The following is a 14,947-nucleotide window of genomic DNA, read 5'->3' as shown; positions in this document are numbered from 1 at the left end:
TAGATGACGCCGTCAAGCTCCAGGGCATCTCCCGCACTAAAAGACCGTTATCCCATTTTTTAAAAGATCAGAGATAATGAGCTATCAAGCTACAGTGCATTGAGCTCCGGCATGAAAAGAGGAAGTCATGCAATAAGAGGAGCTAGACCACAGTGCCATCTAGCGGCTGCATGATGAAACATAGGACACGCAGAGAAGGGGGGAAAGGGCATGGAGAAAAGCATTTGTAAAGGGAGCCCGTTGTGATCCCGCACTTAAAACAGAAGTACCAGGCCCGGGTAAAATTGCGGGATTTTAGGCTGATGTAGAAATACTCCGTAGTTGCGCAGCAGTTCCATAAAGACTGGGTCTCTCCTACACAATTCACAAAATCAACCAAACCATTTAACTGGAGGACAAATACTTATTTCTTGTCCTATTAAGTGTTGTGATTGATTTTGTGGGCCTCCTCCTTGCAAGTGCTGGTGTTGAGGTTGTCACAAAGGGCTGGTGTTGCAGGGAGTAAATTCTTAATTGTTTGTGTTTTCTACAATATCCAGTATGGGTGTTTTCTTTAGCAGAAACACAGAGTGTTTTTTTGGTAGAACCTTCCCATCGCCTGTTTTTCAGAGAAGGGTACCGCCTGACTCAGAAGTCTTGAACAAGCCCGATCTGGTTTATACTGTCAGCGCTGAAGAATTCTGGAACAGAAAACATCTCTCTGAAGAAGAAACAGGTAATGGAGGCCAGAAGTAATTCTGGGGCTCATATGCATTGAGGCAGCATATCCTGGCTGAGTAGCCAGCCCCCTCCCCTTATTGACCTAGGATGTTAGGTCAACTGACAGAACAGTGACAGGTAGTGAATTCTGGGGCTGGTGGGGCTGCAGGAGGGTGCAAGTGCTCTATATTTTCTTGAACAGCGCAGTGCATTTTGATAGTAGAGTTGATGAACATGAGACTGAGTCCGGAGAAAAAAATACTTTTAACTGGAAGTTTACTTAAAACAACATAACTTATCACCATTGTAGCTTCTTCCCCTAGTTCCGGGAAGGAAGAAAAAGAATCGCCTCCTTCTAGGCAAAGAAAAGGAAGATGCCAATACAAAAAGGCAGCGTGGGTGGGTGGGGGGATTACTCTTTGGTCACTAGCCAATGCCTCCTATCTCCTCCGTAGCCACGGGTGGAGTGGTTCATTCTATGAACCCCTGACCCCCAGAAGGCTTAGAGTGCAGAGTCTGTTTAACCCTTGCATGCACATGCATCTCCTCCCCCAAACTCCTCCCTCTGGACTTTTTCTGTTCTTCCAACACATTTTTCTGGCATATGCTTTTGGATGTGCCATCCTCCACTGAGCAAATAACCACAGCCACTTCCATTCCATCTTTGGGATCATATTTGCCAGAATGGAATATTGGAGACCAGCCAGAAAGCAGCTTCCTACAGGAGGAAAGTGGCCTTGTCCTGTGGTTCTCGCTGCAAAAATTCCCCTCGCCACAGACCCTTCCTGAGAGAAGGAAGCAGCCGGAAGAACATATTTTGTTGGTGGGATTTTTAATCTCTTCCTTCTCTTCCTCCCTGCTGGAATCTGAAAGAAAAGCACACAACGCATGCAGTGACTGTTAATGAACGTGCATTTATTCACCTTTTCTTTGTTGTCAAGCCAGGTGCAGCCCATAATGGAGCAGTCTCCTCACCATAGAATCAACCCAGAACAAAACTGCATTTTTATATTACTTGAGCTTGTTACAATTTGAAGTATTAAGAAGTGTTCTAGAGGAAAGGATCTTGGAGCAGAAAGTTCTTTGGGAGAATACCTCTTCATGCCTTGTGTTTAACTGGTTTTATTTTACTTTTATTCATCTCAGAGATCCCAAAGGTGAGGGAATACATCAGGAGGCTCTATCTGAAGGAGAAGGAGAGGCTGGTGACAGATTACGTGAAGGAAATTTTTGGCATTCACCTGCTTGCTGAGAACATTGGTTCCAAACACCAATCTGTGGTATGAGCTAGGACAACTTCTACATCCCCCAAAAGGGTGCTCTGTGATCGTACTAAAGCAGCCGAGAGACCAGCAAAGTCCTGTACAGCAGGGGTGGGGAACTCCAGCTCGAGACAGCCCTAGCCAGCATGGTGAATGGTCAGGGACAATGGGAGTTGTAGTCTAACGACATCTGGAGAGCCACAGCGCCCCTTGCTGCTCTATGCACTTACCTGGGTGTAAGTTGCATTGAATTCAGTGGGCCTACTGGTTGACTCAAGCCAGTGCATAGATGTCAGCCCTCCCACCCATGCTGCTCCTTGGGGGTGTCTCCACAAGCGACGTACTGCAAGTTTGCTGCCTTTGGAGGTTGTTCAGGGCACATGACATCGCGGTCATCCCGCAGCCATCCGGAGCTGGTTTTTCCCACACTACTTTACGTCTGACTGTTTTCCCTGAGTCGGGTTCTCCGCACTTTTGTTGTTGTGTGCCCAACCCTCCGTATGTACTTTGGGTATGCTAGCCCTGCCCAGGGGTGTGTTTTTCACCATGCCCTTGATCACAGGGTGTTTCCTGTCCCTGTGTTTCCCAGCACAAACCTATGTGTGTCTACTCAGAAGTGAGTCCCCATTGTGGTCAATGAGGCTTATTCCTTACAGTGCATTTAGGAGGTATAAAGCCACGGCAAATCGTTCAAGCATCTAAAGGGTTAAAGGCCAACTGGAGTAACTCCCCTAAAGGCTGCTTCTTAGTGAAATGCTGTGTGGATGCTGTGTTTCTCTGATGTTTGTTCATTGTCATTAGGACACTGTTGTTAGTGCGCAGGCTCAGTCCTTCCCAGCTTTGAGCCTTTGACAACACGGGAGCTTCAGGGGGAAGGGGAAAGGGGGGTAGAAAGGGCTGGTTGGAAGCAGTAACTAGCAGAGGGGAGCCTGGATGGGGGTGGGGACAAGCCTCTCTCATTGGTTGAGCAGCCCCTGCCAGTCTGGTGACGTTCAGTTCCACTCCCCCCACCCCACCCAGAAGTACGTTCCTGTGAAGCAGACTATAAAGGTACAGTGCACTCGGCTTTTCTTGGTCTGTGTGTCCCTGCCGGACCAAAGCTGATTCCGTGAAAAATCCAGGTAATCCTGCATTTGCATCTCCTTCCGTTGTCGTGGAGATCCTGCCTTGGCCTCTTAGTCCCATCAGCACCCTGACCCATAGCACTCCTGCCTCCCAGCGCCTTTGTTTCTCCTGTCCATCTTTCTTGACAACTTTACACCGTCATTTGGGAGAAATGCACCCTTTCGAATTACCTGTCTTCTGTTCTGGTGCCTAGCTGATGTCCCGTTTGTTGTTCCCCAGGAGCAGCATTTTCAGGAGAGTGGTGTGGAAGAGTTTGTGAACAAGAAGATTGCTGCTTTGGGGGAGAACCTTGAAACATGTTTCGGTCAGATGGAACAGCCCCTCTGTGAAGGTGTGAAGGATGCCGGAAGGCGCTATGAGAAAATTGTTGAGGCGATGCTCACAGTAAGGAAATCCCTCAAGCACTTATATGCTAATATATTTCATCCCTCTCCAAATGTCCTTTTTGTGTACAGTATTCCCTAGGACAATTTGGTCTCAGCTGTCCTATCTTTCCTATTACCAAGTTGTATGCAGTCTCCATTTAAATGACCTGAGGCTGAAACATCTTATTCAATGATCCCCAAACCTGCCAGGTTAGACCAGAGTTAAGGTGGTGTCATGTTGGCTTAAACGCCAAAAAGGCTTGAAACGGGAAGCTAAGGCTGACGTTGTGCAGTGCCATCGATTGTGCGTGCTTCCCACTTCCCCTCCACGCACCCACACTTCCCCTTGGTCTCTCAGGGCCAAGTCAACAACGGCCTCACCATCACCTGCGTTAGGCCCAGTGGAACCACTCCCCCGCATAGAGAGGCAGTGACCACCCCCCGGGCACACTCGGCCAGCCCTCCTCTGGCAGTTTTATGAGCCAGTAAGGACAAAGGTCGACCCCACGTGCAGTAGGTCTCAGTCCTGCAAGGATCCTGCCCACATCACGGGGCTCCCGAAATGGAAAAACACTGGAAAAGGAGCCTCACATGTCCCTGCTCTGAAGTGGGGCCCTGCACCAATTCCCTGCCGATAATTATTGCCCCATCTGCTATATGCCCCTGAAGGTGCTGTCTGCACTGAAATAGCACCTCTGGGGGCAAGTAGCGGTGGGCGGGTGGGGGCTGGAATTGGCAGGAACTGCTGTGTGGCTCCAGTCTGGAGAGGGAGCGCGTTCTGGATCGGGGTCCCTGCTTTTAGGCTCCAGGTGAGGACCTGTTTATTCTCCCAGGCTTTTTACTCATTCCGTTTTAAAAACGGTATTACTGCATCTTTAGGGCTTTGCACCACTGCCTGCTTTTACTTTGGATTTAGTCTCATGTTTTAAACTGTGTAGGTTCTTGTATTACGTTTTTATTTAATTGCATTTCATTTATTATATTCCGATACTGCCCTGTAGCCGAAGCTCTCTGAGCGGTTCACAAATGTTTTATTATGTTTCCATATTTTATGGTTTTAAGTTTTTATTGTGAACCACGCAGAGAGCATCAGCCACTGAGCAGTATAGAAATGTAATGATGATGATGATGATGACGATGGAGCTGGATCACTGAGCACCCCCAGACCGTGAACCTGATCTTTTAGCGGGAGTGCAACCCCTTCCAGAAGAGGTTGAGCACCACCTCCCTGGACAGATGAGCCATCCGCCAACAGCTCCTCTGTCTTGTTGGGATTCAGTTTCAGTGTGGCCCTCATCCAGTCCATCACTGCATCCAGGCTGTCATGCCTCCTCTGGAATCATCCTCAGAGGAAGGGTTTGAACCTTTATAACCAGAAGGCCCCAGGAACAGGTTGCCTCAGAGGACTCTGGCACTACCCAAGATCGTCTGGGCCCTTCAGTGTTGCCTCTTTGAGAAGCAGAGAGCTCAGCTTCTGAGGCAGAGGGGGATGCCTACTTCAAGTATAACCTGATGGGAACTGAGCTAGCGGTGACCTACCAGGAAAGAGATCTTGGGGCTGTGGTGGGTGGACAGCTCAGTGAAAATGTCAACCCAGTGTGTTCTGAAAAAAGCAAACTCCATGTTAGGCATAATTAGAAAAGGAACCGAGGATAAAACTGCCAATGTCATATTGCCCTTATACAAATCTATGTGCAACCACACTCGGAATGCTGTGTACAGTTCTGGTCACCACACCTAAACAAAGATATTGTAGATCTGGAAAAGTGCAGAAAAGGGCAATGAAAATGATCAAGGGGCTGGAGCATCTCCCCTATGAGGGAAGGTTACAACTAGGGATGGCACAGGTGCCCAATTCTGGCCAGGAATCTGGCAGAACCGCCCCTTCCTCCACCCCCTGAGCCCGGCTCGCCAAGCACCTGCCTGCGCTCAGGGAGTGGCCCGCAGTCACCCTGGTGGCCTAGTCAAGATCTGCAGCCACCATTTTTGGGGAAAATAAAATGGCGATCGCAAAAATGTACATATTTGCATATGCGTGAAATGCGCATTTTCACGCATGCATATATTCACACATATGCAAATATCTGCATTTGCAAAAATTCACAGTTTTGCGCATACGCAATTGCCATTTTATTTTTTTAAAAATGGCGACCGCAGAGCTTGACGAGGCCATCGGGGCGAGTGTGGGAGACTTGCCAAGCACGGGAGGGGCTTGAGCGCACCAGCCAGTGGGGGCAGGGACTGAGCGGGATCCCAGAGAACCTGGATGGGGGTGGGTTCGCACTTCCCTAGTTACAACATCTGGGATTGTTTAGCTTGGAAGAAAGGAGGGTAAGGGAGACATGATAGAGGTGTACAAAATGATGCATGGTGTGGAGAATTTGGACAGGGAGACATTTTTCTCCCTCTCTCAAAATACTAGAACCTGGGGTCATCCCATGAAGATGATTGGTGGGAGATTCAGGACAGAGAAAAGGAAAGGCTTCTTCACACAGCACATAGTTAAACTATGGAATTCACTACCACAGGAAGTAGTGATGTCCACCAATTTGGATGTCTGTATAAGGGGGTTAGATAATTTCCTGGAGGAGAAGGCTGTCAATGGCTACTAGTCCTGATGGCTCTGTGCTAGCCCCAGTATTAGAGGCAGTATGCCCGTGTCCACCAGTTGCTGGGGAACATGGGTGGGAGGGTGCTGTTGCACTTGTGTCCTCCTTGTGGGTTTCCCATAGGCAGCTGTTTGGCCACTGTGTGAACAGAATGTTTGAGTAGATGGACCCTTGGTCTGATTCAGCATGGCTCTTCTTATGTTCTTATGCCAGCTACCACCCAGCTTCCAAAAACGCTGGCCCGTTAAGTTTCAGAATAGGACAGTGGCCAGGCAAAGGAGTGGACACTTACTAAAGAGGGCTCCTCATGAGTAGGGCCCTCCTTATGAGGAGGAGATTTCACACAAGCCTGCAATGTGATGCAGGTGAGCTCTGGATGGGCCTCTGGTAGCTCTGGCTATATCAGCTCTCAGTTGGAACTTGAAATAATTTCAGACTAACAGCTCCAGTATCCTGTATCTTTGCTTCCCTGCCTGAACCTCTGTGTTACTGAGCTGTGGACTCCTGCTTGTTTGTGCTTCTTGGACTGTGACTGTAACTGACTGCTTACCTGTATTTTGACCTTGGTGGCACTTCAGACCTTTCTTGGAACTCTCCCTCCTGCCTGGTCTTACTGTGCCTTTGACCTTTGCCTGTCTACTGATGACTCCTGCCTAGAACTGCTCTCTTGCTGGACTGATACTGATGTGCTTGACTTCTTGCCTGTTTACTGACTTGCCATTGGATTTGCCCCTTTACTTGCCTAAGCCCTGAGCATGACCCAGCTTGAGCAGGACCTGGCCTGAGTAGGATACAGGCAGCAACTCAGCACTCCCGTCACTTCATCAAAATCCAATGCAAAGGAGAGCTGCAGTTGAGTTTCATCTGCATATTGATGGGATCCAAATCCAAAATTCTTGGTGACCTCTCTGTGGTTTTATGTAGATTTTGAGAAGCATACGACAAGAGGTTATCCTGTAGGAACCATAGAATATGGATGATGGCATCAAGCAGACGTCACCCAGCACCACTTTTTGGAATCAGCTCTCCAGATAGGACCAGAACCGCCCAAACACTTTGTATCTGACTCCTGACCAAGATTGCTTTCCCACAGAAGGATATCATGGTCAGTGGTATTGAACGTCACTGAGAGATCTGGGAGAGTTGGCAGGGATGCGCTCCACCCGCCATTTGGTGGAGGTCCTCCACCTGTGTGATCAAGGTGGTTTCTGTGCAAAACCAGGCCTGAAACCAGATTAAAATGGATCCAGATAATTCATTTCATTTATTCTTTTCTATACTACCCCACAGCCAAAGCTCTCTGGGCGGTTCACAAAATAATCAGTTTCATTCAAGAGTCCCTGGAGCTGCACAGCAACTGTCAAGCACCTTGCATGAAAAAGGGGATATTTGTGATAGGCCAATTAGTATAGTCTTTGTGGTTCAAGGAGGGTTTCTTTAGGCGTGGTCTCACAACTGCCTCCTTCAAGGCAGAGAACCACCCCTTTGTGCCATGAGGCATTTATTACCCCCAGGACCTAGATGCGCAACCTCCTTGTGCGAGATGTAAGAAGACAAGAAGGACAAAGGTTGAGCAAGCACATGGTAAGCTGTTTTTGCCCATGTACTCAGGCTGAAATAATTGAAATTCATCCTTTGGTCTGTCTTAGCATGCATTTTCTTCTAGACCCGTCATCTCTCTTGTTGTTAATAAATGGCATTTAACTAAGCATGGAAAAGAAATTCATTCAGCTTACATTTTAATATGAATGTACCCAATTTGCCCTTCTTGAACCAATACACGAACTGAAACAGGTATCCTTTGGCATTCGCACTTCTCTGAATTTGGCAGTGCAGTTCTCCAGTCAAAAAATGCATACATCTGTATATTAGGGGAAAGTGCTTACAAAATGCATTATGTTAGGGAAAATACCATGAGAAACTGAGAGAAACGAAAATTGTCAGATTTGTCCATCCCTTAATAGAGGTCTTCTCTTAATGGATTCAGTAACACATTGTTTCTAATTATCCAGAGAAAGGGGTACCAAGGTTTCCACAATTTCCTAAAAGCTGTGTGCTTGAAGAATGGTGTGTATGCTTCAAAGACGTTTGCACGCATAGATTTCAATGATGAACTTTCCAGACCCATCTATGCTAAAACTGATTACACTTTTGGAAGCATATTCAGGTAAGAAAATATCATCATATTGATTTTTTTTACCCTTGGAGATTCCATCTGGGCTCACCCACCTTTGTCTAGCCTCGTCACACTTTGAACTCTGGCATGAGAGCAAAGCATATTCACAAAAGTTGCAGCAAGGAGAGCACCTTCTGTGAGCAAACTGCTGGGGATGGGGAAATCCCTGCTTACAGAAAATATTGCGGTGTCTTTGATGCTTGTGCTTCTCCAACTTTATTTTGCTCACACAAGTAACTCATACAAAACTCAAACAAACAGTTATTTCTGCATATTGGAGCCAATTCATAACATACAACTTGGCAATCAGGGACACTTTATCACAGGGGCTGCTCAGTTCTCTGATGTAGTTTAATTTTGTTTAACATGACATGCTCGATTTATTTGGAAATAATATTCCAAATAATACTCCCTTTGGAAAACTACTGTGTGATAAGCTATTAAAGATAGTACCTCTCACTTGGTTTAGTCTCTCTAAGCAGTTTGAGGAAGCTAAATATTTCCCACCTTTGCCTTAAAGTGTCATCTTCTCATAGAGGCTGACACTGTTCTCATATATATAGTCCCAGGGTGAACTTTTTGTTGTTGTTTATTCGGTCAGTCGCTTCCGACTCTCCGTGACTTCATGGACCAGCCCACGCCAGAGCTTCCTGTCGGCTGTCGCCACCCCCAGCTCCCCCAAGGTCGAGCCCGTCACCTCCAGAATATCATCCATCCATCTTGCCCTTGCTCAGCCCCTCTTCCTTTTGCCTTCCACTTTCCCTAGCATCAGCTTCTTCTCCAGGGTATCCTGTCTTCTCATGATGTGGCCAAAGTACTTCAGTTTTGCCTATAATATCCTTCCCTCAAGTGAGCAGTCTGGCTTTATTTCCTGGAGGATGGACTGGTTTGATCTTCTTGCAGTCCAAGGCACTCTCAGAATTTTCCTCCAGAACCACAGTTCAAAAGCATCGATCTTCCTTCGCTCAGCCTTCCTTATGGTCCAGCTCTCGCAGCCATAGGTTACTATGGGGAAGACCATTGCTTTAACTATGCGGACCTTTGTTGTCGGTGTGATGTCTCTGCTCTTCACTATTTTATCAAGATTTGTCATTGCTCTCCTCTCCTCCCAAGAAGTCAACGTCTTCTGATTTCCTGGCTGCAGTCAGCATCTGCAGTAATCTTTGCGCCTAGAAAGACAAAGTCTGTCACTGCCTCCACGTTTTCTCCCTCTTTTTGCCAGTTATCAATCAAGCTGGTTGCCATAATCTTGGTTTTTTTGAGGTTGAACTGTAACCCAGCTTTTGCACTTTCTTCTTTCACCTTCGTCATGAGGTTCCTCAGCTCCTCCTCGCTTTCAGCCATCAAAGTGGTATCATCTGCATATTGGAGATTGTTAATGTTTCTTCCAGCGATTTTAACTCCAGCCTTGGCTTCATCAAGCCCAGCACGTCACATGATGTGTTCTGCGTACAGGTTGAATAGGTAGGGTGAGAGTATACAACCCTGCCGTACTCCTTTCCGAATCTTAAACCAGTCCGTTGTTCCGTGGTCTGTTCTTACCGTTGCTACTTGGTCGTTATACAGATTCCTCAGGAGGCAGACAAGATGACTTGGTATCCCCATACCACCAAGAACTTGCCACAATTTGTGATGATCTACACAGTCAAAGGCTTTAGAATAGTCAATAAAACAGAAATAGATGTTTTTCTGAAACTCCCTGGCTTTCTCCATTATCCAGCGGATATTGGCAATTTGGTCTCTAGTTCCTCTGCCTTTTCGAAACCCAGCTTGTACATCTGGCAATTCTCGTTCCATGAATTGCTGGAGTCTACCTTGCAAGATCTTGAGCATTACCTTACTGGCATGTGAAATAAGTGCCACTGTTCGATAGTTTGAACATTCTTTGGTGCTTCCCTTTTTTGGTATGGGGATATAGGTTGATTTTTTCCAATCTGGTGGCCATTCTTGTGTTTTCCAAATTTGCTGGCATATGCCATGCATCACCTTGACAGCATCATCTTGCAAGATTTTAAACAGTTCAGCTGGGATACCGTCATCTCCTGCTGCCTTGTTATTAGCAATGCTTCTTAAGGCCCATTCAACCTCACTCTTCAGGATGTCTGGCTCTAACTCACTGACCACACCGTCAAATCTATCCCCGATATGATTATCCTTCCTATACAGATCTTCCGTATATTCTTGCCACCTCTTCTTGATCTCTTCTGCTTCTGTTAGGTCCTTGCCATCGTTGTTTTTGATCATACCCATTCTTGCCTGGAATTTACCTCCGATGATTCTAATTTTCTGGAAGAGGTCTCTTGTTCTTCCTATTCTATTATCTTCTTCCGCTTCCGCACATTGCTTGTTTAAAAATAATTCCTTATCTCTTCTGGCTAACGTCTTGAATTTTGCATTTAATTGGGCATATCTCCCCCTATCACTGTTGTCTTTTGCTTTCCTTCTTTCTTGAGCTGCTTCCAGTGTCTCAGCAGACAGCCATCTTGCCTTCTTGGTTTTCTTTTTCTTTGGGACGTTTTTTGTTGCCGCCTCCTGAACAATGTTGCAGACTTCTGTCCATAGTTCTTCCGGGACCCTATCTACTAAATCTAGTCCCTTAAATCTATTCTTCACTTCCACTGCATATTCATGAGGAATATTCGTGAGCTCATATCTAACTGATCTGGGGGTCTTCCCTATTCTCTTTAGTCTGATTCTAAATTGTGCAATAAGAAGTTCGTGATCTGAACTACAATCAGCTCCAGGCCTTGTTTTTACCAACTGCACAGATGTCCGCCACCTTTGGCTACAAAGGATGTAGTCAATCTGATTTCGGTGTCGACCGTCTGGTGAAGTCCATGTATAAAGTCGTCTCTTAGGTTGTTGGAAGAGAGTGTTTGTTATGCACAGTGAGTTGTCTTGGCAAAATTCTATCAGCCTATGTCCTGCTTCATTTTGTTCTCCCAGACCATGCTTGCCTGTAATTCCAGGTGTCGTTTGACTACCCACCTTAGCATTCCAGTCTCCTGTAATGAAAATAACATCTTTTTTTGGTGTACTATCCAGTAGGTGCTGCAGATCCTCATAGAACTGATCTGCTTCTGCTTCTTCAGCATCTGTGGTTGGGGCGTATATTTGGATCACTGTGATGTTAAATGGCTTACCCTGAATTCAAATTGAGATCATTCTGTCATTTTTTGGATTGTATCCAACCACTGCTTTAGCCACTTTATTATTAATTGTGAAGGCTACTCCATTTCTTCTGTGGTCCTCTTGTCCACAGTAGTAGATCTGGTGGTCATCTGATGTGAAGTGGCCCATTCCAGTCCATTTCAGTTCACTGACACCCAAAATGTCTATATTTAATCTTGACATCTCCCCAATAACCACATCCAATTTGCCCTGGCTCATAGATCTTACATTCCAGGTTCCTATGGTGTGTTGATCTTTAGAACATCGGATTCGTTGTTCACCACCAGCACCATCGGCTGCTAGCCGTCCTTTCGGCTTTGAGCTAGCTGCGTCATCACATCTGGGGCTAGTTGAACTTATCCTCTGTTCCTCCCCAGTAGCATTTTGACCATCTTCCGACCTGGGAGTCCCATCTTCCGATGGTATACCGACATATTTCTGGTTGTACTGATCCATTTAGTTTTCATGGCAAGAATACTGGGGTGGGTTGCCGTTTCCTTCCCCAGGGATCGTATTTAGTCTGACCTCTCTGCCATGACCTTCCCGTCTTGGGTGTCCCTTCACGGTTTAGCTCATGATGTCATTGAGGTGCTCAAGCTCCAGCACCACGACAAGGTAACCATCTCCTTTGCTGAAGCAGGGTGAACTAGTCCGTCTCTAATTCTAAACACTTCCTACAGTCCTTCAAAACAAAACTTGTCTGTCTGTTCTGTGGCTTCACACACAGGACCGCCCCCTTCTGTCTCTTGTCCATTTGTATTTTTCCCTTTGTGGCTTGGGCTCATTACCTGCATGTGACAGCCACCTCCTCCCTCCCTCCAGAATGCCACAGTTACTTTCAGGTGGAGCAGTGAGGCTGGCCAGATCTCCACCCAGGCACAGCCTTTCATGTGCAAATATGTCCACATCCACTCAAGTTCTTACGTCATTCATTCGTAAAAGTCATACAGCTTGCGAACACAGTCAGACCAGCACTACCTGCCAGAAAACGTGGGGGGCTGTGGATGAGGATTTAGCATTAATTGGCACTCCCCAATATTTCCCCCTTGCTGCTGCCAGCCTCCTCTAGAGGAGAGAGGAAGGAGCCAGCTGTGACCCATCTAGCCTGGTAAGAAGACCCTCACCCAGTATCTCTGAACTGTAGTTAAGCTGGGCTGCTGTAGCCCCTTGGAGGGCAGCAAGCCCAGCAGTTGAAGCTAGGACTGGCCTGGGTTAGGGCTTTTTTGCCTTACCCTGTTGTAATCTTGCTCTGTACTTGTTATGTATTAAGTCTAGATTGTTTCATTGTAATATTGAACTCATGCTATATTTATTCAGTCGTTTATTTGTCTTATTTAAATTTATGTTCTGTAAGAAACTGTGTTGTTTTTTTTCAAATAGGATGTTGTATTTTGCCAATAGATTGATAGTCTACTGTTGAATACTAAAGCACACGCATTTCATACCTGAGATGGATGTCCAGACTGGGCCACAGGTGCCCCTTCCACAGTCGCCACTCTGATTTGGCGCCTCCTCACCTGCTGTTCAGAGCATGACTAGGGATGAAGCTCATTGCTATGTTCTCAGCACTTTCCTTCTTATTCAAACAGAACCCAAAAAAATACCAGATCCAATCTCTGGTTCCATTTGGAGACATTTATAAATGAGGTGCAGGAGAAGATTCATCAGATTGCAAGAGGCAACAAAATACCTGATGACAATGGCAAGATTAAAGTTCTCATCCATGAAGTAAGTTCATACCGAGACAGAAGCAGAAGTATTTACCAGGGGAAGCAAAGCCAAAGTACAAGGTTTCTTGGCAAAGCCAAGGTTTCTTCCCCATCCCACCCACACAAAGTGCTTAAATGGGGATTTTATGATCTTGGTTTTATTTATAACACTTCCAGGAGATGTTTCGGCTTCTCTAGCTGGCTGGTGGTGGTGGTGGTGATTCCATAGTTGTGGGACAGCAATGAATAATCCCTCCCTGCGTGCCTTTGTCAGATGGGCACAGAGGAGCAGGGGATCCGGGGCTTGAGGTGTCATTGGGGTTTCCTCAGCACCAATCCAGCACGTTGATTTGCACATGGAAGGCAATGGAGAGCAGAGGCAGACGTGGTAGAGCACTTGTGCTGTTTGTTCATCAGGAGACAAGCTCGTTTCAGAAGAACATTTCTGGGAGTGAGAGACTGTTGGGAGAAGTTCCTGAACTTTTCATTGATCCCCACAGACAAACATCATCCTGAAGAAACTCAAGGCAGAGATTCTTCAGAGGAAGATAATTATCTACCAGAGTCTTCCAGCATCCATCCAAAGTGATCTGAGGCCCTATTATAAAGGTAGGAGATTTTCCTGTGAGGCAGTTAGGGATGGGTTTCATGTTTTATTTTATGTATTATTTTTATGTATTAAATTTATTAATTGCCCATCTGGCTGGTCACCCAGCCACTCTGGGCGATGTACAGCATATAATAAAACAGTTTAAAACAATAAAATTCTACAATAAAAACATTTTCTAAAATACCCTAACCCACCCCAAATGCCTGCCTGAACAACCATGTTTTTAATGCACAGCAGAAGCTCATTAAAGAGGGGGCATGATGGAGTTCCCTAGGGAGGGAGTTCCACAGAGTGGGGGCCACCACAGAAAAGGCCCTCTCCCTCATCCCCACCAGTCTAGCTGTCTTGGCTGATGGGACAGAGAGAAGGCCATCCAAGGCTGATCTTGTTAAGCAGCCTGTCTGGTGTTGCTGGAGGCCCTCCTTAAGATAGGCTGGGCCGGAACCATATAGGGTTTAAAAGGTCAAAACCAACCCCTTGAATTTGGCCCGGAAAACAACTGGTAACCAGTGCAACTCCTTCAGCACTGGAGTGATGTGATCTCGCCGGCGGCTGCTTGTAATCAGGCAAGCCGCTGCGTTCTGTACCAGCTGCAGCTTCCAAACCGTCTTCAAGGGTAACCCCACGTAGAGCGCATTACAGTAGTCTAAACGAGAGGAGACCAGGGCATGTACTACCGATGGGAGCAGATGGTCGGGAAGGAAGAGGCGCAGCCACCGTATCAGATGGAGTTGGTACAGCACTGCCCCAGAGAATCCCCAAGCACGTTCAGGAATCCATTCGGATCCATAAGACGCCTGGGGCGGACCATTTTGATGGGTCCTCCACCCCTGCGGAGGGGTTGTGGAACCGAGAAGTCTAACGTCACCAGATAGTGATCTGACCATGACAAGGGGGTGGTGGATATACCCCCGACTTCCCGATCACTCCCCGCTTCTCCAGAAACAAACACAAGGTCTAGCGCATGACCGGCTACATGGGTGGGCCCAGTTAGAATATGGTGCAGCTCCCAGGAAGCCATGGTCTCCATGAAGTCCTGAGGTGCTCCTGTGAGGATGGCCTCTGAATGTACGTTGAAGTCCCCCAACACCAATACGTTAGGGGACTGTGCACGCACATCAGAGACCACCTCAAGCACCTCAGCCAGGGAGTCAGTTGTGCAGCGGGGTGGACGGTACACGAGCAGAATCCCCAGACTGCCCTTCAGGCCCAACCTCCAGT

At 46.8% G+C, this 14,947-nt stretch overlaps 1 protein-coding gene across 3 annotated transcripts in view; it reads left to right on the top strand.

Annotated features, from left to right (window-relative positions):
* Nucleotides 1–14,947, top strand: part of LOC146360387 (nuclear GTPase SLIP-GC-like) — a 104,497-nt gene that overhangs the window by 73,383 nt on the left and 16,167 nt on the right. For all 3 annotated transcript variants that reach the window (XM_084830478.1, XM_084830400.1, XM_084830569.1), the window contains 6 exons: nt 610–715; nt 1,846–1,979; nt 3,306–3,470; nt 8,073–8,227; nt 12,997–13,135; nt 13,617–13,725. In XM_084830478.1, coding sequence (XP_084686604.1) covers nt 610–715; nt 1,846–1,979; nt 3,306–3,470; nt 8,073–8,227; nt 12,997–13,135; nt 13,617–13,725 — 808 coding nt within the window. The remainder of the gene's footprint in view (nt 1–609; nt 716–1,845; nt 1,980–3,305; nt 3,471–8,072; nt 8,228–12,996; nt 13,136–13,616; nt 13,726–14,947) is intronic.

The sequence above is a fragment of the Heloderma suspectum genome, chromosome 1 (genome assembly GCF_057233095.1).
Source record: "Heloderma suspectum isolate Gila_16-S chromosome 1, 16-S_ref, whole genome shotgun sequence".
Taxonomy (NCBI): domain Eukaryota; kingdom Metazoa; phylum Chordata; class Lepidosauria; order Squamata; family Helodermatidae; genus Heloderma; species Heloderma suspectum.
Note: the sequence above shows the minus strand (reverse complement) of the source record. Positions and strands in the feature narration are given on the sequence as shown.